General features: G+C 44.5%; 1 protein-coding gene and 1 long non-coding RNA gene across 2 annotated transcripts in view; one reads left to right on the top strand and one right to left on the bottom strand.

The window, feature by feature from the left end:
* ADPRHL1 (ADP-ribosylhydrolase like 1) overlaps positions 1 to 27,720 on the bottom strand; it is a 102,861-nt gene that overhangs the window by 23,610 nt on the left and 51,531 nt on the right. Inside the window, exon 5 of the mRNA XM_077296952.1 lies at positions 922 to 1,049. Coding sequence (XP_077153067.1) covers positions 922 to 1,049 — 128 coding nt within the window. The remainder of the gene's footprint in view (positions 1 to 921; positions 1,050 to 27,720) is intronic.
* LOC143816500 (uncharacterized) lies at positions 680 to 11,190 on the top strand. Its single transcript, XR_013223954.1, has 2 exons — positions 680 to 716; positions 10,258 to 11,190. It is a non-coding gene; the product is annotated as an uncharacterized LOC143816500 (long non-coding RNA).

The following is a 27,720-nucleotide window of genomic DNA, read 5'->3' as shown; positions in this document are numbered from 1 at the left end:
ATATGGTGACGAATCTGCTTATTATATTAAATAATTACTATGTTACGCACGTAGTTGTGGAACCACTGTGCCACGGCCAGGATAGAGCCCAGAGGGCATAACTATGCCAACATCTGGTGCTTCACTAGAGCCCCTGATGATGTAGTTAGAGTTGGACCCAGATGGATATCAATTACCACTCCAGTACAGACCCCATAGTGCAGCAGCTGACCCCATAAGGGGTATACGGGACCAGAAATGGACTCAGAGATTCAGGACGACCAGGAACTCAAGAGCAGGGGGTTGGATACTGCAGAGCAGGTGGACAGGACAACAACTAGCACACAGGAACAGACAGGGAGAATACAGGAACACAGGATGAACGGGTGCAGGATCACAAGATGGACAGGATCAGGATCATGAGAATGGGCAGGATCAGGTACTGACAGGGTAAACAGGATCAGGAATAGAGAGCACGGGTACAGGGACCTTACAACTAAGACGGACGTGTAACACACTAAGGACTAAAGTTGCTAAGGTACCTCCCTATTGGGGAGGGTCCTTTAAATATTTGATGTCTTCCAGACATTGGCTGGGGACATTTTCAGAAGCACGCATGTGGCCCCTTTAAGAAGTGTGGAATGCACGCGCCCTAAGCATTCTCCCAGGGGACCTGCATGCCATGTGCAGGCCCCGAGAGGAAACATAGACCGTGGGGACCGGAGTAGCATTGGAGGGTGAATGTACCGGCACTTTCCTCACATACTATAGAGTTGTATAAAGGGGGAATGCGCCTGCATGACAGCTGCTCCATGCACATTCTTCCTCATTGCTGTCATTTGGAGGTGGTGTAGGATCATTTTCTGGAGTCCCTGACTACCACTTTGATATTTGTGATGTATCTGTCCAGCTGTAAAGCAATTATGAAATGAACAGCCATACCTTGTCTCGTTCATCAGCATCATATTTATCAGGAAATGTAGGCATGTTCGCATTGTCTTCTTCTATTTCTCTTTCTTCCAGGTAAAATTGCCATTTAGCTTCAAAGTAGAACCAATGCTCTTGGTATTCTATGTAAAATTAAGTTCACACAGAATCAATAACATAAAAATCGCTGATAAGATGGTGCAAATAATGTTATAGTGAATTCTAAAATATACCTGGACAGTTCTTGGTCACGTAAAAGGAATGATCAATTGTCCTACCCTTGGCACATTGTAGGTGAAGGCTTTGGTTAGGCTACTTTCACACATCAGGTTTTCAGTGTCAGGCTAAATCCAGCTAATTTTCAAAAAAACGGATCAGGCGGATGTTGCCGCCGGATCAGGTTTTTTTCCCATAGACTTGTATTGCGTTTCTTCCGGTTTTCGCCGGATCCGGCAAATCTGCTGCTTCCGGTTTCTTGAAAAAACGTCCATAGCAACGTTTTTTGTCTCTGGCTCCGGCGCTTCTGGCTGTTTGCTAGAATGGAAGCCTATGGGGGCCGGAAGGTGCCAGATCCGGAAAAAGGCGTATCCGGCGGCCTGATCCGTTTTTTTAAACTGAGCATGCTCCCAATAATCAAGATAGGCTAGCCGGATCTGTCAAAAAATGGATCCATCGCATCAGTTTTTCACAATCTGTGCCGGATCCAGTTTTTCCAACATTCGCCAGATTTAGCCTGACACTGAAAACCTGATGTATGAAAGTAGCCTTACAGACCTACAATAGCAGCTAAGGAGATTTATGATGCACATTAGCTTACAGTATATCAGATATAAAGTAGATATAAAAAGTCTAGACACACCTGTTAAAATGGCAGGTTTTTGTCAAATAAAAAATCATACCCAGAAGAATAATTTCAGAACTTATTCCACCCATAATGTCACATATAGTTTTGAGCGATACCTTCCGATACTTGAAAGTATCGGTATCGGATAGTATCGGCCGATACCCGAAAAATATCGGATATCGCCGATACCGATACCCGATACCAATACAAGTCAATGGGACTCAAGTATCGGAAGGTATCCTGGATGGTTCCCAGGGTCTGAAGGAGAGGAAACTCTCCTTCAGGCCCTGGGATCCATATTAATGTAAAAAATAAAGAATTAAAATAATAAATATGGATATACTCACCCGTCCGGCGGCCCCTGGACCTTACCGCTGTTAACCGGCAGCCTCCGTTCCTAAGAATGAGGAGTTTAGGACCTTCGATGACGTCGCGGCTGACGTCGCGGCTTGTGATTGGTCGCGTGACCGCTCATGTGATCGCTTACGCGACCAATCACAAGCCGCGTCATCGCAGGTCCTAAACTCCTCATTCTTAGGAACGGAGGCTGCCGGTTAACAGCGGTAAGGTCCAGGGGCCGCCGGACGGGTGAGTATATCCATATTTATTATTTTAATTCTTTATTTTTTACATTAATATGGATCCCAGGGCCTGAAGGAGAGTCTCCTCTCCTCCAGACCCTGGGAACCATACACTGGGAACTTCCGATTCCGATTTCCGATATCACAAAAATATCGGAACTCGGTATCGGAATGCTCAACACTAGTCACATATAATGTTTACAATTGATTTGAAACATAAACTGAAATCTTTCCAGATGGAAACAGAAAAATAAAGAATTAAAATAATATTTTATGGTCGTAATACGCAGAAATGTTTCCTGAACAGTGATCCGTATGTCATCTGTTGGCAAGATGTTGCTGAATATTTTGCGCATGTAATCCTCCGTATGTCATCCGTATGGCATCCGTATAGCGTTTTTATCTCACAACCTTGCAAAATGGATATGTAACGGTTTTGAGGCCTGAAAATAATTTAAATCATCATCAGCAACCCTATTTATTTCCTCTACAACAGGTGGCAGTCTCCAATCTGGCAATTTTGTTGCTGTGCTTGTGTTGGTGTATTGGTGGTTTGTTGGCAACATGTCAGACAGACTTAGGTTCACCCCAACTGAGCGTGTTCTATGCAACTGGGTTTTGTCACGCCGCTTTGGCCAGCCATACCCAGTGATAGTGGATAAGAGAAGGAGGAGACGAATGTGGGTCCATCCGCTTTTGAGGCAACGCCTCACTAAAGGCCATTTCCATTGTCTGTAATAATTATAGGGGATAACTCAGGAGACTCTTTGGGTGGAACAACACAACTACAGGACACAGTTTTATAAGTGGTAAAGTCTATATTATCACACGGTGATTCAAACAGGTGCAGAGAGAAACTCAAGTCCACAACACTTGGTGCAAATATCAAATGCAGCTCAGCAGTCTATAGGAAACTTCAGAGGAAAATGCAATCACGCAGAAAGTCTATGAAGCACAGTTATTCTTGAGGATACTTGACACGAATAAGTCCTTGCTTAGTCCAAAACACAGATAGATATGCTTTTAAGGCAGTTCAAATAATATCTTAGCTCAACCAGGGAGGTCTGGGTAATAGTCTCAGGTTCTTGCAGAGCAGAAACAGCTTACATGTCCAGCAAATGCAGATGGAAGTAAACACGAGCAGCAGATGAAGGAGGATTACTGGAACTGGTGTATACAGCAGGAACTCAGAGCAGAGTAGCAGCATAACCCCACAGGTTCACAGGAGCAGGTATATAGCCAGGGAGTCACCAGAGGTCAGGAGCTAGATGCAAGGCAGAATACTCTAGCACAGACTGAAGGCTGGGGTGGAGTTTTATAGCAGGAAGACACAATGCACAGGAGACCAAAGACGCCATCTTGGAAAAGGGCAGTAATGCACAAAAAGGTAATAAAAAATGTTCAGAGTCCTGACATTACTCCCTCCTTAGAAGCGACCTCAGGACGATCCTGGACCTGGTTTCTCAGGGAATCTCTGATGAAAATGAGAAATCTTCTGTTGGGCATTGATGTTTTCCACAGGTTCCCAAGAGTCTTCCTCAGGGGGATATCCCTGCCATCTTATCAGATATTGGAGCCGATTCCTGCGAATCCTGGAATCAACAATTTCCTCCACCACAAATTGTTCTTGCCCATCAATCACCACAGGCTGCGGAGGTGGCACAACACATCCCTGGAAGGTATTAGGAGATTCAGGCTTTAGTAAAGATACATGAAAAACTGGGTGTACCTTCATAGTCCTAGGCAGCTTCAGCCAGCAGGCCACAGAGCTCACAATACCATTGATCTTGAAAGGGCCAATGAATTTCTGTCCAAGTTTTTGTGAAGGAACGTTTAACTTCAGATTCTTAGTTGCTAACCACACGGAATCTCCTACCTTGAACATGGGTGCAGGTTTACGGAATCTATCAGCCTATCTCTTATAACGTTGTTGAGCTGTGGTCGGGGATTCCTTCAGAAACTCCAGATTTTGTCTCATCGCAGTCAGCCTTTCCCCCACTGCCAGAACCGGAGAATTAGTTGGAGACCTAGGTAAGATACACGGACGATAACCCAGATTGGCAAAGAAAGGTGTAAATTTAATGGAGGCGCTCTGAGAATTGTTATATGAAAATTTGGCTAACGGCAGCAACTCCAACCAATCATCCTGGAGATGGCTGACATAACATCTTAGATATTGTTCCAGCGTCTGGTTGGTACGCTCAGTCTGACCATTTGTCTGGGGATGGTAAGCAGAAGAGAGACAGACATTAATATTGAGTGCAGAGCAAAACCCCTTCCAGAATCTTGAAGTGAACTGCACTCCACGGTCAGAGATGATCTCATCCGGAACCTCATGCAACCGAAAGACATTCTGTATAACCAAGTTCACTGTATCTTTAGCTGAGGGGAGGCCGGTGCACGGAACAAAATGAGCAGCTTTAGTCAGGCGATCAACTACCACCATGATTGTATTCATGCCCCCCGATGTAGGCAGCTCCACAATAAAGTCCATTGATATAGACCCCCAAGGGCAGGACGGAACAGGTAATGGTTGTAGAAGACCCGTAGGTGCCACATGAGGAGTCTTGTAACGAGCACATACCTCGCAAGAGAGAACATAGTCCTTGGTATCCTTCAGGCAAGTTGGCCACCAGAAGAATCGGCTCAGGAATTCTTGTGTCTTCTGTACCCCCCTGTGACCAGCCAACTTGGAGTCATGTACCAACTTGAGGATCTGCAGACGGACGACCTCAGGGACGTAGATACGTCGATCTCTGAACCACATGCCACCCTTAAAGACAAGATTAATATCCACAGGTGGGTTGGCCAGAAATACATCACCGTCATAGGCCTCCCTGCACTCCTTCCACAAGTCCTGATCATGGATAACTCAGATGAAATTGGCATCAGATAGAATAGTCTTGGACGAGGCTCCAGGTACAGAATCCGCAGCATGGATTCGGGATAAAGCATCAGCCTTCCCATTACGAGAACCTGGACGGTACGAGATAACAAAGTTAAATTGATTTAAAAATAAGTTCCAACGAGCCTGACGAGGAGAAAGACATCTAGCGGATCTAAGGAACTCTAAATTGCGATGGTCAGTTAGCACTATGATCTGTTGTGCAGCTCCTTGCAGATGATGCCTCCATTCTTTGAAAGCCGCAATAATAGCCAGCAATTCCGTGTCTCCCACATCGTAATTCTTCTCTGCTGAGGTTAGTCTACGGAAAAGAAAGCACAAGGATCTAGCAGACCCTTCTCTCCAGTTCTTTGGGAGAGAATAGCCCCCAAAGCATTATCAGAAGCGTCCACCTCCACGATGAAAGAAAGTGTTGGATCTGGGTGTATCAACAGCGGTGCTGATGTGAAACAGATCTTAAGCCGATCAAAAGCTTCTTGAGCCTGTGATGACCACTTAAAGGGCTTTTCCTTCTATGTCAAGGAAGTAATGGGACGGACAATATCAGAAAAATTTTGAATGAAGCGTCTGTAGAAATTTGCAAAACCAATAAAACGTTGGACCTCCTTAACGTTCTTGGGTACCGGCCAGTCAAGGATAGCCTGAATCTTACCAGATTCCATGTTTAGCCCCTGGGGAGAGATGATATAACCTAAGAACTGTATCTCAGAACGATGGAACTCGCATTTCTGCGGCTTAATATACATATATGTTCTCTTTCAGACGTCATAAAACAGTTTTGACATGTTCTTCATGTTCCTGTAGAGAGTCAGAAAAGATTAGTATATCGTCCAAATAAATCACTACAAACTGGTCCAACAAATCTCTGAAAATGTCATTTGCAAGGTGTTGAAACATTGCAGGGGCGTTACAAAGCCCGAAGGGCATAACAAGAGATTCAAAGTGTCCATACCGGTATCTGAATGCTGTCTTCCACTCATCCCCTGGACGAATACGCACCAAATTATAAGCCCCATGAAGATCCAGTTTAGAGAACACCTTAGCATGGCGGACTCTTTCCAGTAATTCGGGAATCAGAGGCAAAAGGTAACGGTTTCGTGCGGTTACCTTATTGAGTTCCCGATAGTCAACACAGGGTCTCAGGATCCCATCCTTCTTCTTTTCAAAAAAGATAGGTGCCCCTGCTGGTGAGGAAGAAGGACGTATGAAGCCTTTGGCCAGATTTTCATCAATATACTCCTTTAAGGCTGGAAGCTCAGGTGCCGCCAAAGGGTATATGTTACCAAAAGGAATAGCTGCCCCAGGAAGCAACTCAATGGGACAGTCATAATGCCTGTGTGGAGGAAGCTGATCTGCATTCTTCTTGTCACAGATGTCAGAGAACTCTTTATATGCTGGAGGTAAAGAAAATACCTGTACATGTGGTTCCGTAGCCGTGCACTCAGGGACAGCTTCTGTTAACGAAGAGTTGCTCCTTGTTGGAAAGATAATCTCCTTGGTCTCCCAGTTGATAATTGGGTTCTGAGAATGCAACCAAGGAATGCCTAAAATCACAGGAAAATGAGGAGAAGAAATTAGCAAGAAAGAAAGTTGCTCCTGATGATTAGGCTCCAACAAAATTTCAAGGGGTACGGTCTCCTGATCCACAGACCCAGAGATTAAAGGTGACCCATCCACTGTTTCCATGGTAATTGGAGAGGCTCTTTGCTGAATTTCAATACCATGTTCCTTGGCAAATGCGATATCCATGAAATTGCCACCTGCACCAGAGTCAATCATAGCTGCACTGGAAATCCACTGTCCTGAACACAGGATCTTAATAGGGAGAGAACAGTGAGAGTTCTTTTCCTTAAGCTCCTTGGGGGGTGAAGTCATAGAAAGTGAATGGAATACAGCGTTTAAAGGCAGGCTACATTCAGAGATGTCAGATTCATCATCACAGTTGTCATACTCCCCTACTGCTGCTAGCACCTTGTTAGTCCGTCTAGGACACTTAGGACAATTAATCAAGAAGTGGTCAGACTGGCCGCAGTAGAAACATAGACTTTCACGAAGGTGATGCTCCTGGCGCTCATTGATCTCGTGCCTCTGAACGGAATCAATTTGCATGGGCACCTCCTCCACCTCCCGAGATGTTTTACCTGCAGGCTCTTTGGAAGGAAGGGAAATGTTAGAAATATGGTTATATGCAGCAAACTTCTCCTGCCTACGCTCAGTAAGGCGAATGTCAATGCGCTGTATAAATGTCTCTAGCTCTTGTGTTGACTCAGAGCGAGCTAGTTAATCTTTTACAATACTAGACAGACCCCTTTTAAAAATAGGCAATTGTGCATCTGTCCAAATTGGTATCTACTGCTAATCTCCTGAATTCGGTAGCATACTCAATAATAGAACGTTTTGCCTGGCGTAAAGACAATAAAGCAGATTCAGCGGTTGCATGGCGATTAGGAACATCAAACAGTAATGCCATAGCGGCCAAGAAATCATCCAAGTTATTTAACCGTGAGTCACGAGACTCAATCATCGGATTCGCCCAGGCGAGCGCTCGTGCGGTCAGCAGCATTATTACACACAATACTTTGGATCTATCATTAGGAAAACGGTCAGCATGCCCATCAAAATATAGCATACATTGATTCACAAAGCCACGAAATTTGTCGCGATCACCATTTAATCTGAATGGGGGCAACTTAGGTGGGCTAGCTGGTGGCGGTTGCCCAGAGGGAAAAGTCGCTTGTGCAGCTATTTGCGTGCTTATGTCCTGAAAAGCCCGTCCATACTGGGACTCTATGCCAGCAAGTTTGTTTTCCTGGGCTGCCATGCGGGTGCTTAAGTCCTGCAAAGTCTGTCCAAACACTTGTTGAGTTTAAAGCTTCCAAACTTCTTTTGCAGACCTTCCACATCTTTCTGCAGTGATCTAATTATGGAAAACACCTGCTCTAGTCTGTTTTCTGCAGTCATTGTTCCAGCAGTGTCCTTTTTTCTTTGTAGGCTAGAGTATCCTGTAATAATTATAGGGGATAACTCAGGAGACTCTTTGCGTGGAACAAGAAAACTACAGGACACAGTTTTATAAGTGGTAAAGTCTATATTATCACACGGTGATTCAAACAGGTGCAGAGAGAAACTCAAGTGTTGTGAATTCCGTTCTCGGGCTCCCTCCTGTGGTCATGAGTGGTACTGTGTGAGTTTGTTTTTGGGCTCCCTCTGGTGGCCTTTAGCGATATGGCTGGTTTTGGCTGGGCTCAGCTGTTTCATCTCCTGCTAGGCTGGGCCTATTTAACTCACCTGGACCTTTACTTGTCGCCTGCTGTCGGTGTGTTCAGTCCTGATCCTGTGCTCTCCTGAATATTCCTTGTGACCAGTCTCCTGCTATGAGAAGCTAAGTTTGCTTGTTCAGTTTCTCATTATTTCCTTGAAAACGTTTCTCATTATATTATGAGTTCAGCCCAGCTTGCTTTTATGTGATTTTTTGCTTGCTTGTTAGTTCTGGGGTGCAGAGTGCGCCCCTCACATCGTGAGTCGGTGTGGGGGTTCTTGTATTCTCTGCGTGGTTAACTTTTGATAGCTTTTGTACTGACCGCACAGACACCTATCTATTATCTGCCTATTTAGTATTAGCGGGCCTCATTTGCTAAACCTGTTTCATCTCTACGTTTGTGTTTTCCCCTTAACTCACCGTTATTATTTGTGGGGGGCTATCTAAAACTTTGGGGATATTTCTCTGAGGCAAGTGAGGTCTTTGCTTTCTCTCTAGGGGTAGTCAGTTTCTCAGGCTGTGACGAGGCATCTAGGTTTTCAGGTAACGCTCCACAGCTGCCTTTAGTGTGTTTGGATAGGATCAGGATTGCGGTCAGTATAGCTTCCACATACCCAGAACTTGTCCTATATATTCAGGGTATATGTGTCAGGTCAGTTTGAGATCCTACCACCAGGATCATAACACTCAAGTCCACAACACTTGGTGCAAATATCAAATGCAGCTCAGCAGTCTATAGGAAACTTCAAAGGAAAATGCAATCACGCAGAAAGTCTATGAAGCAGTTATTCTTGAGAATACTTGACACAAATAAGTCCTTGCTTAGTCCAAAACACAGATAGATATGCTTATAAGGCAGTTCAAATAATATCTTAGCTCAACCAGGGAGGTCTGGGTAATAGTCTCAGGTTCTTACAGAGCAGAAACAGCTTACATGTCTGCAAATGCAGATGGAAGTAAACACGAGCAGCAGATGAAGGAGGATTATTGGAACTGGTGTATGCAGCAGGAACTCAGAGCAGAGTAGCAGGATAACCTCACAGGTTCACAGAAGCAGGTATATAGCCAGGGAGTCACCAGAGGTCAGGAGCTAGATGCAAGGCAGAATACTCTAGCACAGACTGAAGGCTGGGGTGGAGTTTTATAGCAGGAAGACGCGACCGCTACGCGACCAATCAGAAGCTGCGGACGTCTTCTAAGGTATTTCAAGCGCTTGAAAGACCTTAGGTGATGTCACGGCTTTGTGATTGGTCGCGTAGCGGTCACTCGACCGCTACGGACCAATCAGAGCGCCGTGACGTCATCTAAGGCCCTTCAAGCGCGCATTCTTAGGTACAACGGCTCCTGGTTACGGCGGTAAAGTCCAGGGCGCGTCAGAGGGTGAGTATATCCCTATTTTTTATTTTAATTCTTTCTTTTACACATTGATATGGATCCCAGGGCCTGAAGGAGAGTTTCCTCTCCTTCAGACCCTGGGAACCATACAGGATACCGTCCGATACTTGGTGTCCCATTGACTTGTATTGGTATCGGGTATGGGTATCGGATTAGATCCGATACTTTGCCGGTATCGGCCGATACTTTCCGATACCGATACTTTCAAGTATCGGACGGTATCGCTCAACACTAATAGCCAGTGTTAATTTTTTAAGGTTTTGATAGCTTGGCTTGTTAGTTCCACACAGTACTTGTGCTCTATATGAATTGTTTAAAACCTTGAACCAGTTTTAATGGCCTTTTTTTCACATTTGTTTTCTTTTAGCTTCCTTACAACTGGTCTATCATAATAACCATCATGAATTTTTGATTGGGAAGTCTACAATCTCAGGCATAGTCCGGTCTACCTGTTCATTAAACTGGTTATGACTTCATCAAGTGGTCATGCCTGAGCCCAAGATGGAAAACGTGTTGCGGATTGCCTGTGGATTTGAGGAGCACTGCCAATTTCCCAATTGTATTGGAGCCCTTAATGGTAAGCACATCCGTGTGCGTAAGCCGCCAAACTCAGGGTCCCAATTCTATAATTATAAACAATATTTTTCTGTAGTGTTGTTGGCTCTGGTTGACAGTCACTACAGGTTTATAATTGTAGACATTGGGGCCTATGGAAGAACTGGAGACTCTAGAGTCTTCAATTCTTCCATTATGGGTCGGCGGCTGTGCAATCACTAGTTGGACCTACCACCACCACCTCAGCTTCCAAGCTCCAATCAAGATTCTGTGCCTTATTTCCTTGTTGCAGATGAGACTTTTCAATTAACAAGGCATGTAATGAGGCCATATCCCCATAGAAACCTGGATCTCCGGCGTAGGATCTTTAACTTGCACCTATCACGCACACGCTGACTGACGGAGTGCACCTTTAGCATTCTTTGTGCCAAATGGCGGCTCCTCCAGTCAGCCATTCAGCTGAGTGAAGCCAACGTAAATGAGGTCATCAAAGCATGTGTGGTCCTACATAACTTTTCCCGACTTCATGATTGCTCCTCATCTGATGGTGCTGAAGGTCTGTTGGGCAATGTGAGTAGGCCTAGACCATGTGATCCCTCACTGCTGTCCGCTCTCCAAACTGAAAGTACGTGATATTTTAACTAATTATTTTGTTACACCTCAGGGTGCTACTCCCTGGCAAGAGCATGCTGCACCTATGTTGTAAGTTTAAAATGTTTGTGTATATAAATATCATTTTTTCATTAACCCCTTCACCCCGAAGCCTGTTTTCACCTAACTGACACGGCCAATTTTTACAATTCTGACCACTGTCACTTTATGAGGTCATAACTCTGAAACGCTTCAACGGATCCTGGTGATTCTGAGATTGTTTTCTCGTGACATATTGTACTTTATGATAGTGGTAAAACTTCTTCGATATGACTTGCATTTATTTGTGAAAAAAACAGAAATTTGTCGAAAATTATGAAAATTTAGCAATTTTCAAATTTTTCGTTTTTATGCCCTTAAATTAGAGAGTTATATCACATAATATAGTTAATAAACAACATTTCCCACATGTCTGCTTTACATCAGCACAATTTTGGAAACATAATTTTTTTTTGTTAGGGAGTTATAAGGGTTAAAAGTTGACCAGCGATTTCTCATTTTTGCAACAAAATTTGCAAAACCATTTTTTTTACGGACCACCTCACACTTGAAGTGACTTTGAGGGGTCTATATGACAGAAAATGTCCAAAAGTGACACCATTCTAAAAACTGCACCCCTCAAGGTACTCTAAACCACATTCAAAAAGTTTATTAACCCTTCAGGTGCTTCACAGGAATTTTTGGAATGTTTAAAAAAAATTGAACATTTAACTTTTTTTTCACAAAATTTTTACTTCAGATCCAATTTGTTTTATTTTACCAAGGGTAACAGGAGAAATTGGACCAAAAAAGTTGTTGTACAATTTGTCCTGAGTACGCCGATACCCCACATGTTGGGGTAAACCATTGATTGGGCACATGGCAGAGCTCGGAAGGGAAGGAGCGCCATTTGACTTTTCAATGCAAAATTGGCTGGAATTGAGATCGGAACCCATGTCGTGTTTGGAGAGCCCCTGACGTGCCTAAACAGTGGAAACCCCCACAAGTGACACCATTTTGGAAAGTAGACCCTCTAAGGAACTAATCTAGATGTGTGGTGAGCACTTTGAACCTCCAAGTGCTTCACAGAAGTTTATAATGTGGAGCCGTAAAAAAAATTAATATTAATTTTCACAAAAAATGATCTTTTTGCCCCAAATTTTTTATTTTCCCAAGGGTAGCAGGATAAATTGGACCCCAAAAGTTGTTGTGCAATTTGTCCTGAGTACGCTGATACTTCATATATGGGGATAAACCACTGTTTGGGCGCATGGCAGAGCTCGGAAGGGAAGGAGCGCCATTTGACTTTTCAATGCAAAATTGGCTGGAATTGAGATCGGAACCCATGTCGTGTTTGGAGAGCCCCTGACGTGCCTAAACAGTGGAAACCCCCACAAGTGACACCATTTTGGAAAGTAGACCCTCTAAGGAACTAATCTAGATGTGTGGTGAGCACTTTGAACCTCCAAGTGCTTCACAGAAGTTTATAATGTGGAGCCGTAAAAAAAATTAATATTAATTTTCACAAAAAATGATCTTTTTGCCCCAAATTTTTTATTTTCCCAAGGGTAGCAGGATAAATTGGACCCCAAAAGTTGTTGTGCAATTTGTCCTGAGTAAGCTGATACTTCATATATGGGGATAAACCACTGTTTGGGCGCATGGCAGAGCTCGGAAGGGAAGGAGCGCCATTTGACTTTTCAATGCAAAATTGGCTGGAATTGAGATCGGAACCCATGTCGTGTTTGGAGAGCCCCTGACGTGCCTAAACAGTGGAAACCCCCACAAGTGACACCATTTTGGAAAGAAGACCCCCTAAGGAACTTATTTAGATGTGTGGTGAGCACTTTTAACCCCCAGTTGTTTCACTAAAGTTTAGAATGTAGCGCTGTGAAAATCAAAAAATAATTTTTTCTTTCCACAAAATGATGTTTTAGCCCGCAATTTTTTTTCCCCCAAGGGTAACAGGAGAAATTGGACCACAAAAGTTATTGTCCAATTTGTCCTGAGTACGCTGATACCCCATACATTGGGGGGAACCACTGTTTGGGCGCACGGCAGAGCTCGGAAGGGAAGGAGCGCCGTTTGAAATGCAGACTTAGATGGATTGGTCTGCAGGTGTCATGTTGCATTTGCAGAGCCCCTGATGTACCTAAACAGTAGAAACCCCCCACAAGTGACCCCATATTGGAAACTAGACCCCCCACGGAACTTGTCTAGATGTGTTGTGAGAACTTTGAACCAACAAGTGTTTCACTACAGTTTATCACGCAGAGCCATGAAAATAAAAAATATTTTTTTTTCCACGAAAATTATATTTTAGCCCCCACATTTTTATTTTCCCAAGGGTAACAGGAGAAATTGGACAACAAAAGTTGTTGTCCAATTTGTCCTGAGTACGCTGATACTTCATATATGGGGATAAACCACTGTTTGGGCGCACGGCAGAGCTCGGAAGGGAAGGAGCGCCGTTTGAAATGCAGACTTAGATGGATTGGTCTGCAGTGTCATGTTGCATTTGCAGAGCCCCTGATGTACCTAAACAGTAGAAACCCCCCACAAGTGACCCCATATTGGAAACTAGACCCCCCACGGAACTTGTCTAGATGTGTTGTGAGAACTTTGAACCAACAAGTGTTTCACTACAGTTTATCACGCAGAGCCATGAAAATAAAAAATATTTTTTTTTCCACGAAAATTATATTTTAGCCCCCACATTTTTATTTTCCCAAGGGTAACAGGAGAAATTGGACAACAAAAGTTGTTGTCCAATTTGTCCTGAGTACGCTGATACTTCATATATGGGGATAAACCACTGTTTGGGCGCACGGCAGAGCTCGGAAGGGAAGGAGCGCCGTTTGAAATGCAGACTTAGATGGATTGGTCTGCAGTGTCATGTTGCATTTGCAGAGCCCCTGATGTACCTAAACAGTAGAAACCCCCCACAAGTGACCCCATATTGGAAACTAGACCCCCCACGGAACTTATCTAGATGTGTTGTGAGAACTTTGAACCCCCAAGTGCTTCACTACAGTTTATAACGCAGAGCCGCGAAAATAAAAAATATATTTTTTTCCACGAAAATTATATTTTAGCCCCCATGTTTTTATTTTCCCAAGGGTAAGGCTGGTTTCACACTTGCGTTTTTTTTAAAAACGCATGTGTGAAAAAACGCATGTAATCGCGGTAAAACGCATGCGTTTTTTTAGACGCATGCGTTTTTATAGAAAAACACAAGAAAACAAGAAAAAACCAAAAAACCCTAACCCTACCCCTAACCCTACCCCTACCCCTAACCTGAAATACGTGGCACTGAAATACGTGGCACTGAAATACGTGTATATACGTATATACGTATATAAGTGCCACGATATTTCAGTGGCCACGTATATAAGTGCCACGTATTTAAGTGCCACGTATTTAAGTGCCACGTATTTCACGTAAATGCCACGATATTTCAGTGCCACGTATTTCACTGAAATACCGTGGCACTTAAATACGTGGCACTGAAATATCGTGGCACTGAAATACGTGGCACTGAAATACGTGGCACTGAAATACGTGGCACTGAAATACGTGGCACTGAAATACGTGGCACTGAAATACGTGGCACTATGACTGTCAGAAAATGTTCATTAAACGGTTAGGGATGAGTTTAGGGGTAGGGTTAGGGTTAGGGTTTGGATCCCTTTATCACCTTGATGGTGGTGGGTGACTTTTCAGTGTGTGTTCTGTTTTTTTTCTATAAAAACGCATGCGTTTTTAACGCAAACAAACGCGTTGAGATCGGACGCCATGTCGCGTTTGGAGAGCCCCTGATGTGCCTAAACAGTGAAAACTCCCCAATTCTAACTGAAACCCTAACCCCAACCCTAACCCTAGTCCTAACCCTAGCGCTACTTTCACACTAGCGTTTTTTTGCATACGTCGCAATGCGTCGTTTTGGCGAAAAAACGCATCCTGCAAAGTCATCTGCAGGATGCGTTTTTTCCCCATAGACTAACATTAGCGACGTATTGACACACGTCGCAAGCGTCGTGCGACGGTTGCGTCGTGTTGTGGCGGACCGCCGGCAGCAAAAAACGTTACATGTAACTTTTTTTGTGCTGACGGTCCACCATTTCCGACCGCGCATGCGCGGCTGGAACTCCGCCCCCACCTCCCCGCACCTCACAATGGGGCAGCGGATGCGTGGAAAAACAGCATCCGCTGCCCCCGTTGTGCGGCGCTTGCACAGTATGCGTCGGTATGTCGGGCCGACGCAGCGCGACGGCCCCGTACCGACGCTAGTGTGAAAGTAGCCTAACGGGAAAATGGAAATAAATATATTTTTTAAAATTTTATTATTTTTCCTAACTAAGGGGGTGATGAAGGGGGATTTGATTTACTTTTATAGCGTTTTTGGGCGGATTTTTATGGTTGGCAGCCATCACACACTAAAAGACGCTTTTTATTGCAAACAATAGTTTTTGCATCACCACATTTTGAGAGCTATAATTTTTCCATATTTTGGTCCACAGAGTCATGTGAGATCTTGTTTTTTGCAGGACGAGTTGACGTTTTTGCTGGTACCATTTTTGGGTACATGACATTTTTTGATCGCTTTTTATTCTGATTTTTGGGAGGCGGAATGAACAAAAACCAGCAATTCCTGAAATTCTTTTAGGGGGTGCGTTTATACCGTTCCGCGTTTGGTAAAAAGGATAAAGCAGTTTTATTCTTCGGGTCAGTACGATTACAGCGATACCTCATTTATGTAATTTTTTTATGTTTTGGCGCTTTTACACAATAAAAACTATTTTATATAAAAAATAATTGTTTTTGCATCGCTTTATTCTGAGAGCTATAACTTTTTTATTTTTCTGCTGATGATGCTGTATGGCGGCTTTTTTTTTGCGGGACAAGATGACGTTTTCAGCGGTACCATGGTTATTTATATCCGTCTTTTTGATCGCGTGTTATTCCACTTTTTGTTTGGCGGTATGAGAATAAAGCGTTGTTTTTTGCCTCGTTTTTTTTTTTTTTTTTTTACGGTGTTCACTGAAGGGGTTAACTAGTGATATAGTTTTATAGGTGGGGTTGTTACGGACGCGGCGATACTAAATATGTGTACTTTTATTGTGTGGTGTTTTTTTTATTTAGATAAAGAAATGTATTTATGGGAATATATTTTTTTTTTTTTTCTTTATTTAGGAATTTTTTTTTTTTTTTTTTTTTACACATGTGGAAAAATTTTTTTTTTACTTTTTTACTTTGTCCCAGGAGGGGACATCACAGATCGGTGATCAGACCGTGTGCATAGCACTCGGTCTGATCACCGATGTGCCAGGCACATTGCAGGGGCTTGCCGGCGCCTGCTATGAGGATTCTCAGCAGACGCCGGCAAGCAGGGTCATCTTATGACCCGGAAGGAGTCCCCCGGCCATCTTGGATCCGGGGACTCCTTCCAGGTCACCGGAGCAGCGCGATCTCATCGCGCTGCTCCGGTGGGAGAGCGCAGGGAGCCCCCGTCCCTGCGCGATCCCCCTCTATGCCGCTGTCACTATTGACAGCGGCATCAGAGGGGTTAAATGCCCGCGATCGGCGACAGCGCCGATCGTGGGCATTGCTGCGGGGTGTCAGCTGTCATATACAGCTGACACCCGCACCCGATCACCGCGGCGCTCAGCGTGAGACCGCGGTGATCGGGGCGCCGTACTAGTACTGCGGCTGTCAGTAACGCAGTGCCGGCAGCGCAGTACTAGTACGGCGCATGTCGGGAAGGGGTTAAAGTTGTTGTGTGTGTTCAGTTACTTTATCTTCTAGATGTTTTTTTTTTATCTTTTAGTAATTAAGTCAATAAGAGACAAAACTTGGCATTTTTAAAATTTTTATAAAGCCAAAATATAACTTTTGTTACCATATTTCCGTCATATGGCTTTTGGGCCCAGACAAATTTGGGAATACCTTTTTTCGAGACTTTTTAAACCAAATAATCGAACATAAACATATATTTGCTAAAGCAAAATTAAAAGATTTTTTTTTTAAATCTTGGTACATTGGTGGAGGTGATGGCGGGAGTCCTGCCTCTCTTTGTTGCTGGCTTTGGTGTCCAACTTGGCCTTCATCCTGTGGGGCTGCATAATCTGGGCCATGATGTATGATGTGGCCAGGATCAGGTTGCTGAGCGGCGAAGTGACCATAGGGATAATGTAGATTATACTCCTGGGGATTCTGGTAGCCACGTGCCTCATACCCTCCAATATGGCCATGTCGTCCAAAGCCAGGTTGGGACCAGCCTCCAACACTGGGTCTGTACAAGTGGCAGTATTGGGCAGGTGGGTTATAGGTTGCTATTTGGGCCTGTTGTGGCCAAGCTTGGTTAGGAGGGGAATAGGGTGAGGTGTAGGCACCCGTGGAGGAGGTGCCTCAGATCCATATTGAGCATGCATTTCTGGGTTGCGGTAAACTCAGAGCAGGTTATGGGGTGACAGCCGCCACCTCTCCAAGAACTCAAATACCTCATATGGGGTATTGGGGGGGTGCATGCATCAATGAGGATCTGAATTGATCCTTGCACATATAACCTCACCTCACAGGGTAGGGAACAGAGGTACTGGGCCAGGCTGCGGGAATATGCCTCCTCACCCTCATCCTGGGCAGCCCTGGACAGGTAATTGAGCACCTCAGTGTCAACATGCCTCCTGGTATCAGAGGCAAGGATCTCTCGCCTTCGTCGCCCACGGCGGGATATCACAGCAGGCTGGGGGGAGCCCTCAAGACGAACAGTAGGGCTGCTGCTGTTGCCTGGTTCCTCATGGCTGCCGGGTGCTGGTGCAGCTCCTGGTACAGGTCCTGGTACAGGTACTGGTGCAGGTGGAGTTGGGGGATGCAGCTGGAAGGCTCAGAAGATGGGCCAGCCACCTCTTCACCTCCCCCAACCGGATCTGTAATGGCCTCAGAATCCAACCCTGTCTCCCTCTCAGTGAGGTTGGACTGAGTTCTGTTATGAATTTAATTAAAAAAAAAAGGTTGGAGATATGACCCTAAATAGCATATGTGTAATGCGGTGTGATGTATGTACTTACGGTCTGAGATCCAGAATGGGAGCCAGAAATGCCAGCTGGTCGAAATATATATACTTTCACTCCTGGCCCGCTGCTGACCTTCCCCCCCTGTACTGGTCACGGATGCTGCGCCCGTGTCTCTTAACATCTTCCACTGCAATGTCACACAATAAAAATGTATTAGGATATTGCGCACATTGGATCAACAAGTTTATAGACATTTTACATAGTCATGTGGCCTAGTAAGGTGTCAGTTATAAACATAATCTAGATTACACATAATGAGCAAAAAATACTCATAATAAGATTTAAGGGGATACTGTGAAAACTTGTTATTTAGTGCAGTTAATATGATTTAGAAAACATGAGAGAACTTACTAATTTGTTGCTGTCCCTCACGTGGACGGTCCACAAAATCTGGAAACATTTGGACACAGATCCTCCTCCATGCTGCCTCTTTTCTGGCCCGGTTGGAATAATGTGCATCCCTCTGGTCCCAAAGTTCTGGCCTTTCTTGGACCAGAACGATTAGCATCTCTACATTTATGTAGGTAGACATGCTGCAGGACTCTGTGGAGGTGTTCTTCTGGGATGTCTGGAGCGCTTTTTGAGCTAATTAGCATGTCTAAGCTTCCTGATAATGGCTTGGCCCATTTCCTGTCACCTGGAAAAGTCTTGCGTATTTCTCGCAAGTCACTTGTGTGGTCCATGTGTAATCCGTATTTTTCTCGCCCCATAGACTTGCATTGGTGTATTTTGGAGGAATATGCTGACAATCGCAGCATGCTGTGATTTTTTCAGCCCGTAAAATACGGCCGAGAAATATATGGCTGATGGGAGCTGCCCCATAGAGAAACATTGGTCCGAGTGCAATGCGTTGTTTTTGCGCCTCTCACTCGTCCGTATTTCTCTCTAGTGTGACGCAGGCCTTACTCTCTAAATCTGTCAGAGATTTAGGTCATCTCCTGTGTACAGCATTTTTCAGTTCAACCACATATTCTCAACTATATTCACCTCTTGACTTGGACTGGGCCATTCCAAAATTTTGATCTTTTTTTTGGCAAAGCCATTTGTTTATTGATTTAGAGCATAGGTGGGAAACCTTTTTTTTCTACCAAGGGCCATTTGGATATTTATAACCTTATTCAGGGGCCATACTAATTATGAACTTGTAATGTATCTATATTTGTTCAAATATTTAATTAAAGGGAACCTGTCAGCAGATTTTGCCGCTATAAGATGCAGCCACTGCCTTTCAGGGCTTATCTACAGCATTCTATAATGTTGTAGATAAGCCCTGATCCGACCTGCAAGTGAAGAAAAATAAGTTATATTATACTCACCCTGGGATGCAGTCGGGTGCTGTCCAGTCTGATGGGTGTCACAGGTCCGGGTCCAGTGCCTCCCATCTTCTTGCGACGACGAGTGTAAAGTACTGCAGTGCGCAGGTGTTGGGCCTCTTTGACCTTTCCCAGCACCTGCACACTGCAGTACTTTACTCTGCCCTCAACGGGGAAGAGAAGTACGCCTGCGCAGGAGCGCCGATGCCGGGGAGTGAAGAAGAAGCAGGAGGGTGGCGTCGCAGGAAGATGGGAGGCGCCGGACCCGGACCTGCGACACTCATTGGACCGGACCGCCCCCAGGGTGAGTTTAATCTAACTTATTTTTCTTCACTTGCAGGTCGGACCGGGGGCTTATCTATAGCATTATAGAAAGCTGTAGATAAGCCCTGAAAAACAGTGGCCACATCTTATAGCGGCAAAATCTGCTGACTGGTTCCCTTTAACTGATGCCGCTACTTGCAACTATTTTTCCAGGACTGGGTTAGTTTTGAGGGTAGTCGACTCTTTGCTGTAAATTTTGTAATGAACTTATCTCAGCAGTAAGTTCTTCCAAACACAGATATATATTACACTGTATGTCTCCTCAAAGTAGAAAATTCATCACTGCTCATGTTACATTTATAGAACTCAAGCAGTGGGAGGTCTGCAGAATATATATACATTGGGACTGCTATATATACATCATATAGGTGACACAGACTGTTGTATACATCACATAGGGTACACTGGGACTGCTCTATGTACATCACATAGGAGACACTGAAACTGTTGTGTATACTGTACATAACATAGGAAACACAGAGACTGCTATATAGACATTACATGGGAGACACAGAGACTGCTGTATACACAACACATAGGAGACACAGAGGCTGCAGTATTCATTCCACAGGAGACGCTGAGACTGTATTGATCATATAGGAGACACAGAGACTACTTTACATACACATAGGGAACACTGCTGTGTGTATATATATATATATATATATATATATATATATATATATATCATACATATAGGATAAAGTGGGGACAGATGAATATAAATCCCATAGCATGGGAGGTGCTGTGGCTGCAGTCTAAAGTGGGAATGGAGTGCAGAGCCCATGCAGAGTGTTCTTCTCCTGACACTGAAGAACTAACACACCAGTTAAAGATTTCCTTAAATACAATTGTAACACCCCAGGGGACCAGTTGTTACAGTAATGTTGCCTTCCTTTCGGGGAGGGCGATATCATGCTTGGAGGCAATGGGGTTCTCCTTACCAGGTAAACACACACATGCACCACATTCTGAATCCAGGCCAGAAGGGGGAGCTCTGAACCCGGATTCAGGGGAGCGTCCCCCAACTTTATGTGCTCTGGCCTGGAGGAGGAGTTAGGGAGTTGGTCCTGAGAGACCAAAGAGAGCAGATGTCTAGGAGTGACATGGAGCAGAGAGCCGGAGCCGTGCAGCCAGTGAAGTGCTGCAGCTCCAGGAAAGGATAGAGAACCTGAAGGGTGAAGTGCAGTGGAGCACAGAGGAAAGGAGAATGGGAGTGGAACAGGGCTCAGCAGGGGAACAGCGGCAGGGCACCCTCAGATCGAGAGCGCAGCAGCCGGGTACCAGGAGCCCGAGGCCTTAGTGGAACTGTAGGACACTTGACAGAACCCGAGGACTAAGAACTTTATGTGATTGGCCCACACCACACCTGAGACGCAGCAGCACCTGAAGAGCCCAGGGCATGATAAAGTCCCTGTAAAACGGCACAAGCTGCCAGTCGTGCAGGTACATGTCTTAGGACAGGGGGAAAAGAGGACTTTGCTAAACAGCTTCAAGAAGCAGGGACCTTATAGGAAAGCGCTAGTTGCAAAGGCTTACAGACCTCACCAGGGAGAGGGATTCCCCAATTGCCTCCAAGCCGGCCGGACCCTATCTACACCTGTACCTGGTACCCTGGACTGAGGCCTGTTACATCTACAGTAAATAAGGTAAAGATTTTACAACTTGTGTCCTCTCCTTATTCGTCGGCTTATACCATCTGGCCCACACACCTTGGGAGCCCTGGGGACCCCACTTCACCTGTGGGAAACGTCACCATCATTGCTGCAACAACATCCCCCAGAGGACCCCTTTTAAAGCAGCGTCGGTCCCCCTATTGAACGAACACCACAGGTGGCGCCACAACAGACTTTACCACAATTCCCCTTAAAAGACCATTCCCCTTTAACCCCTTCACCCCCAAGGGTGGTTTGCACGTTAATGACCGGGCTAATTTTTACAATTCTGACCACTGTCCCTTTATGAGGTTATAACTCTGGAACGCTTCAACGGATCTTGGCGATTCAGACACTGTTTTCTCGTGACATATTGTACTTCATGTTACTGGTAAAATTTCTTCGATATAACTTGCGTTTATTTGTGAAAAAAACGAATATTTGGCGAAAATTTTGAAAATTTCGCAATTTTCCAACTTTGAATTTTTATGCCCTTAAATCACAGACATATGTCACGCAAAATACTTAATAAGTAACATTTCCCACATGTCTACTTTACATCAGCACAATTTTGGAACCAAAATTTTTTTTTGTGACGGAGTTATAAGGGTTAAAAGGTGACCAGCAATTTCTCATTTTTACAACACCATTTTTTTTTAGGGACCACATCTCATTTGAAGTCATTTTGAGGGGTCTATATGATAGAAAATACCCAAGTGTGACACCATTCTAAAAACTGCACCCCTCAAGGTACTCAAAACCACTTTCAAGAAGTTTATTAACCCTTCAGGTGTTTCACAGGAATTTTTGGAATGTTTAAATAAAAATAAACATTTAACTTTTTTTCACACAAAATTTATTTCAGCTCCAATTTGTTTTATTTTACCAAGGGTAACAGGAGAAAATAGACCCCAAAATTTGTTGTACAATTTGTCCTGAGTACGCTGATACCCCATATGTGGGGGTAAACCACTGTTTGGGCGCATGGCAGAGCTCGGAAGGAAAGGAGCGCCATTTGACTTTTCAATGCAAAATTGACTGGAATTGAGATGGGACGCCATGTTGCATTTGGAGAGCCCCTGATGTGCCTAAACATTGAAACCCCCCACAAGTGACACCATTTTGGAAAGTAGACCCCCTAAGGATCTTATCTAGATGTGTGGTGAGCACTTTGACCCAACGAGTGCTTCACAGAAGTTTATAATGCAGAGTCGTAAAAATAAAAAATCATATTTTTTCACAAAAATGATCTTTTCGCCCCCAATTTTTTATTTTCCCAAGGGTAAGAGAAGAAATTGGACCCGACAAATTGTTGTGCAATTTGTCCTGAGTACGCTGATACCCCATATGTGGGTGTAAACCATTGTTTGGGCGCAGGGCAGAGCTCGGAAGGGAAGGAGCGCCATTTGACTTTTCAATGCAAAATTGACTGGAATTGAGATGGGACGCCATGTTGCGTTTGGAGAGTCCCTGATGTGCCTAAACATTGAAACCCTGTACAAGTGACACCATTTTGGAAAGTAGACCCCTTAAGGAACTTATCTAGATGTGTGTTGAGCACTTTGACCCAACAAGTGCTTCACAGAAGTTTATAATACAGAGCCGTGAAAATAAAAAATCATATTTTTTCACAAAAATGATCTTTTCACCCCCATTTTTTTATTTCCCCAAGGGTAAGAGAAGAAATTAGACCACAAACGTTGTTGTGCAATTTGTCCTGAGTACGACGATACCCCATATGTGGGGGTAAACCACTGTTTGGGCGCATAGCAGAGCTCGGAAGGGAAGGAGCGCTATTTTACTTTTCAATGCAAAATTGACTGGAATTAAGATGGGATGCCATGTTGCGTTTGGAGAGCCCCTGATGTGCCTAAACATTAAAAACCCCCACAAGTGACACCATTTTGGAAAGTAGACCCCCTAACGAACTTATCTAGATGTGTTTTGATAGCTTTGAACCCCCAAGTGTTTCACTACAGTTTATAATGCAGAGCCGTGAAAATACAAATTATTTTTTTTTCACAAAAATGTTTTTTAGCCCCCAGTTTTGTATTTTCACAAGGGTATCAGGATAAATTGGACCCCAAAAGTTGTTGTCCAATTTGTCCTGAGTACGCTGATACCCCATATGTGGGGGGGGAACCACTGTTTGGGCGCATGACAGAGCTCGGAAGGGAAGGAGCGCCATTTGGAATGCAGACTTAAATGGATTGGTCTGCAGGCGCCACGTTGCATTTGCAGAGCCCCTGATGTACCCAAACAGTACAAACCCCCCACAAGTGACCCCATATTGGAAACTAGACCCCCCAAGGAACTTATCTAGATGTGTTGTGAGAACTTTGAACCCCCAAGTGTTTCACTACAGTTTATAACGCAGAGCCGTGAAAATAAAAATTCTTTTTTTTTTTTTCACAAAAATGATTTTTAGCCCCCAGTTTTGTATTTTCACAAGGGTATCAGGATAAATTGGACCCCAAAAGTTGTTGTCCAATTTGTCCTGAGTACGCTGATACCCCATATGTGGGGAGGAACCACTGTTTGGGCGCATGACAGAGCTCGGAAGGGAAGGAGCGCCATTTGGAATGCAGACTTAAATGGATTGGTCTGCAGGCGTCACGTTGCATTTGCAGAGCCCCTGATGTACCCAAACAGTACAAACCCCCCACAAGTGACCCCATATCGGAAATTAGACCCCCCAAGGAACTTATCTAGATGTGTTGTGAGAACTTTGAACCCCCAAGTGTTTCACTACAGTTTACAACGCAGAGCCGTGAAAATAAAAAATCTTTATTTTCCCACAAAACTTATTTTTTGGCCCCCAGTTTTGTATTTTCCCAAGGGTAGCAGGAGAACTTGGACCCCAAAAGATGATGTCCAATTTGTCCTGAGTACGCTGATAACCCATATGTTGGGGTAAACCCCTGTTTGGGCACACGGGAGAGCTCTGAAGGGAAGGAGCACTGTTTTCCTTTTTCAACGCAGAATTGGCTGGAATTCAGATCGGATGCCATGTCCTGTTTGGAGAGCCCCTGATGTGCCTAAACAGTGGAAACCCCCCCAATTATAACTGAAACCCTAATCCAAACACACCCCTTACCCTAATCCCAACAGTAACCCTAACCACTCCTCTAACCCAGACACACCCAACCCTATTCCCAACCGTAAATGTAATCCAAACCCTAACCCTATCTTTAGCCCCAACCCTAACTGTAGCCCTAACCCTAGCCCCAACCCTAGCCCCAACCCTAGCCCTAACCCTAGCCCTAACCCTAGCCCTAACACTAGCCCTAACCCTAGCCCCAACCCTAGCCCTAACCCTAGCCCTAACCCTAGCCCCAACCCTAGCCCTAACCCTAACCCTAGCCCCAACCCTAGCCCCAACCCTAACCCTAGCCCTAACCCTTGCCCTAACCCTAGCCCTAACTCTAGTCCTAACTCTAGTCCTAACTCTAGTCCTAACTCTAGTCCTAACTCTAGCCCTAACCCTAACCCTAATGGGAAAATGGAAATAAATACATTTTTTAATTTTTCCCTAACTAAGGGGGTGATGAAGGGGGGTTTGATTTACTTTTATAGCGGGTTTTTTTAGCGGGTTTTTATGATTGGCAGCCGTCACACACTGAAAGACGCTTTTCATTGCAAAAAATATTTTTTGCGTTACCACATTTTGAGAGCTGTAATTTTTCCATATTTGAGTCCACAGAGTCATGTGAGATCTTGTTTTTTGTGGGACGAGTTGACGTTTTTATTGGTAACATTTTCGGACACGTGACATTTTTTGATCACTTTTTATTCCGATTTTTGTGAGGCAGAGTGATCACAAACCAGCTATTCATGAATTTCTTTTGGGGGAGGCGTTTATACTGTTCCGCGTTTGGTAAAATTGATAAAGCAGTTTTATTCGTCGGGTCAGTACGATTACAGCGATATCTCATTTATATCATTTTTTTTATGTTTTGGCACTTTTATACGATAAAAACTATTTTATAGAAAAAATAATTATTTTGGTATCGCTTTATTCTCAGGACTATAACTTTTTTATTTTTTTGCTGATGATGCTGTTTGGCAGCTCGTTTTTTGCGGGACAAGATGACGTTTTCAGCGGTACCATGGTTATTTATATCAGTCTTTTTGATCGCGTGTTATTCCACTTTTTGTTCGGCGGTATGATAATAAAGCGTTGTTTTTTGCCTCTTTTTTTTTTTTTTTCTTACGGTGTTTACTGAAGGGGTTAACTAGTGGGGCAGTTTTATAGGTTGGGTTGTTACGGACGCGGCGATACTAAATATGTGTACTTTTATTGTTTTTTTTATTTTATTTAGCAAAAGAAATGTATTTATGGGAATAATATATATATATATTTTTTCTTTATTTAGGATATTTTTTTTATTTATTTTTTTACACATGTGGGGAATTTTTTTTTTACTTTTTTACTTTGTCCCAGGGGGGGACATTACAGATCATTGATCTGGCAGTGTGCACAGCACTCTGCCAGATCTGCGATCTGCTGTGCAGGGCTGCAGGCTTACCAAGTGTCTGCTCTGAGCAGACACTCGGTAAGCCACCTCCCTCCCTGCAGGACCCGGATGCCGCGACCATCTTGGATCCGGGACCTGCGGCAAGGAGGGGGGTAGGAGACCCTCGAAGCAACGCGATCACATCGCGTTGCTCCGGGGGTCTCAGGGAAGCCCGCAGAGAGCCCACTCCCTGCGCGATGCTTCCCTATACCGCCGGTACACCGCGATCATGTTTGATCGCGGTGTGCCGGGGGTTAATGTGCCGGGGGCGGTCCGTGACCGCTCCTGGCACATAGTGCCGGATGTCAGCTGCGATATGCAGCTGACACCCGGCCGCGATCGGCCGCGCTCCCCCCGTGAGCGCGGCCGATCGCGTATGACGTACTATCCCGTCGGTGGTCATACGGGCCCACCCCACCTCGACGGGATAGTACGTCAGATGTCAGGAAGGGGTTAATTGGGCGCCCAGGGCCACGGACCGGGTCACAGCCACCGTGACATCCTCTTTACGAGCGACCAGACCCGGTACCGAGTATCCCTTGGTCCGGGCGGGCGTTCCACAATTCTCACTTAAAAGCTTATATAGTCGACTACAAAAAAATACTCCAGATATCTTTTTTCTTGTTTTGTTTTTTTTACAAGAGGACAGGGCCAGTGTCACCACCCAGCACACCCAGGCAAGTTCTGAGGCCCTGAGCGAGCAGGGGGCCCACTTGTCATCAATTTACTCAGGGCCCTGGCACTTGCAATACTTAACTCTCCATGTTCCTCTAGTATCTTCATGTTTTCTGACTCTGACATCTCAGGGCAGAGAGCATGATGATGTCACTGCCGGAAGACGGCAAATTGGAGGAGTCTGGACCTGCGGCCGGCAAGGAGAGATGACTATTTGATTTTTTTATGTATGGAGCAATATATGGGGCCCATTCTGTATGGAGCATAATATGGGGCCCATTCTGTATAAGGCAATATGTAAGGTCCATTCTGTATGGAGCAATATATGAGGCCCATTTTGTATAGAGTATTGTATGAGGCCCATTCTGGATGAAGCATTATATGGGGCCCATTATTCTGTATGGAGCTTTATATGGGGCCCATTATTCTTTATGGAGCAATAGCAATATATGGGGTCAATTATTCTGCATGGAGCATTATATAGGGCCTATTATTCTGTATGGAGCATTATATGGGGTCCATTATTTTATAAGGAACATTGTTGTGACCTGGTGGTTACGGAGAAGCACTGATATGACCTGGTGGGTAAAATGAGTCATGGGACAAGCTCTGGGAGGTGGTAGCTTTACTGACCGCAGTTCCTAATCCTAACACCAACACTAGAAATAGCCGTGGGACGTTCCTGTCACTCCCTAGACGCCTCGTCACAGCCTAAGAACTAGCTACCCCTAAAGATGGAAACAGAAAACTCTCTCGCCTCAGAGAAATTCCCAAAAGGAAAGATAGCCCCCCACAAATATTAACCGTGAGTAGAGAGGGAAATGACATACACAGAAATGAAATCAGGTTTTAGCAAAGGAGGACAATTCTAATCTAGATAAACAGAAAATAGAAAAGGATACTGTGCGGTCAGTATTAAAAACTAAAAATCCACGCAGAGTTTACAAAAATGATCTCCACACCGACTCATGGTGTGGAGGGGCAAATCTGCTTCCCCAGAGCTTCCAGCTAGCCTGAATATTTCATAATGACAAGGTGGACAAAAGAAACATAACTTAACTGAGCAGTAAGGTCCAAAGCAAATGGAC

This window comes from Ranitomeya variabilis, chromosome 3 (genome assembly GCF_051348905.1).
Source record: "Ranitomeya variabilis isolate aRanVar5 chromosome 3, aRanVar5.hap1, whole genome shotgun sequence".
Lineage (NCBI taxonomy): Eukaryota > Metazoa > Chordata > Amphibia > Anura > Dendrobatidae > Ranitomeya > Ranitomeya variabilis.
This window is presented reverse-complemented; position numbering and strand designations above follow the sequence as displayed.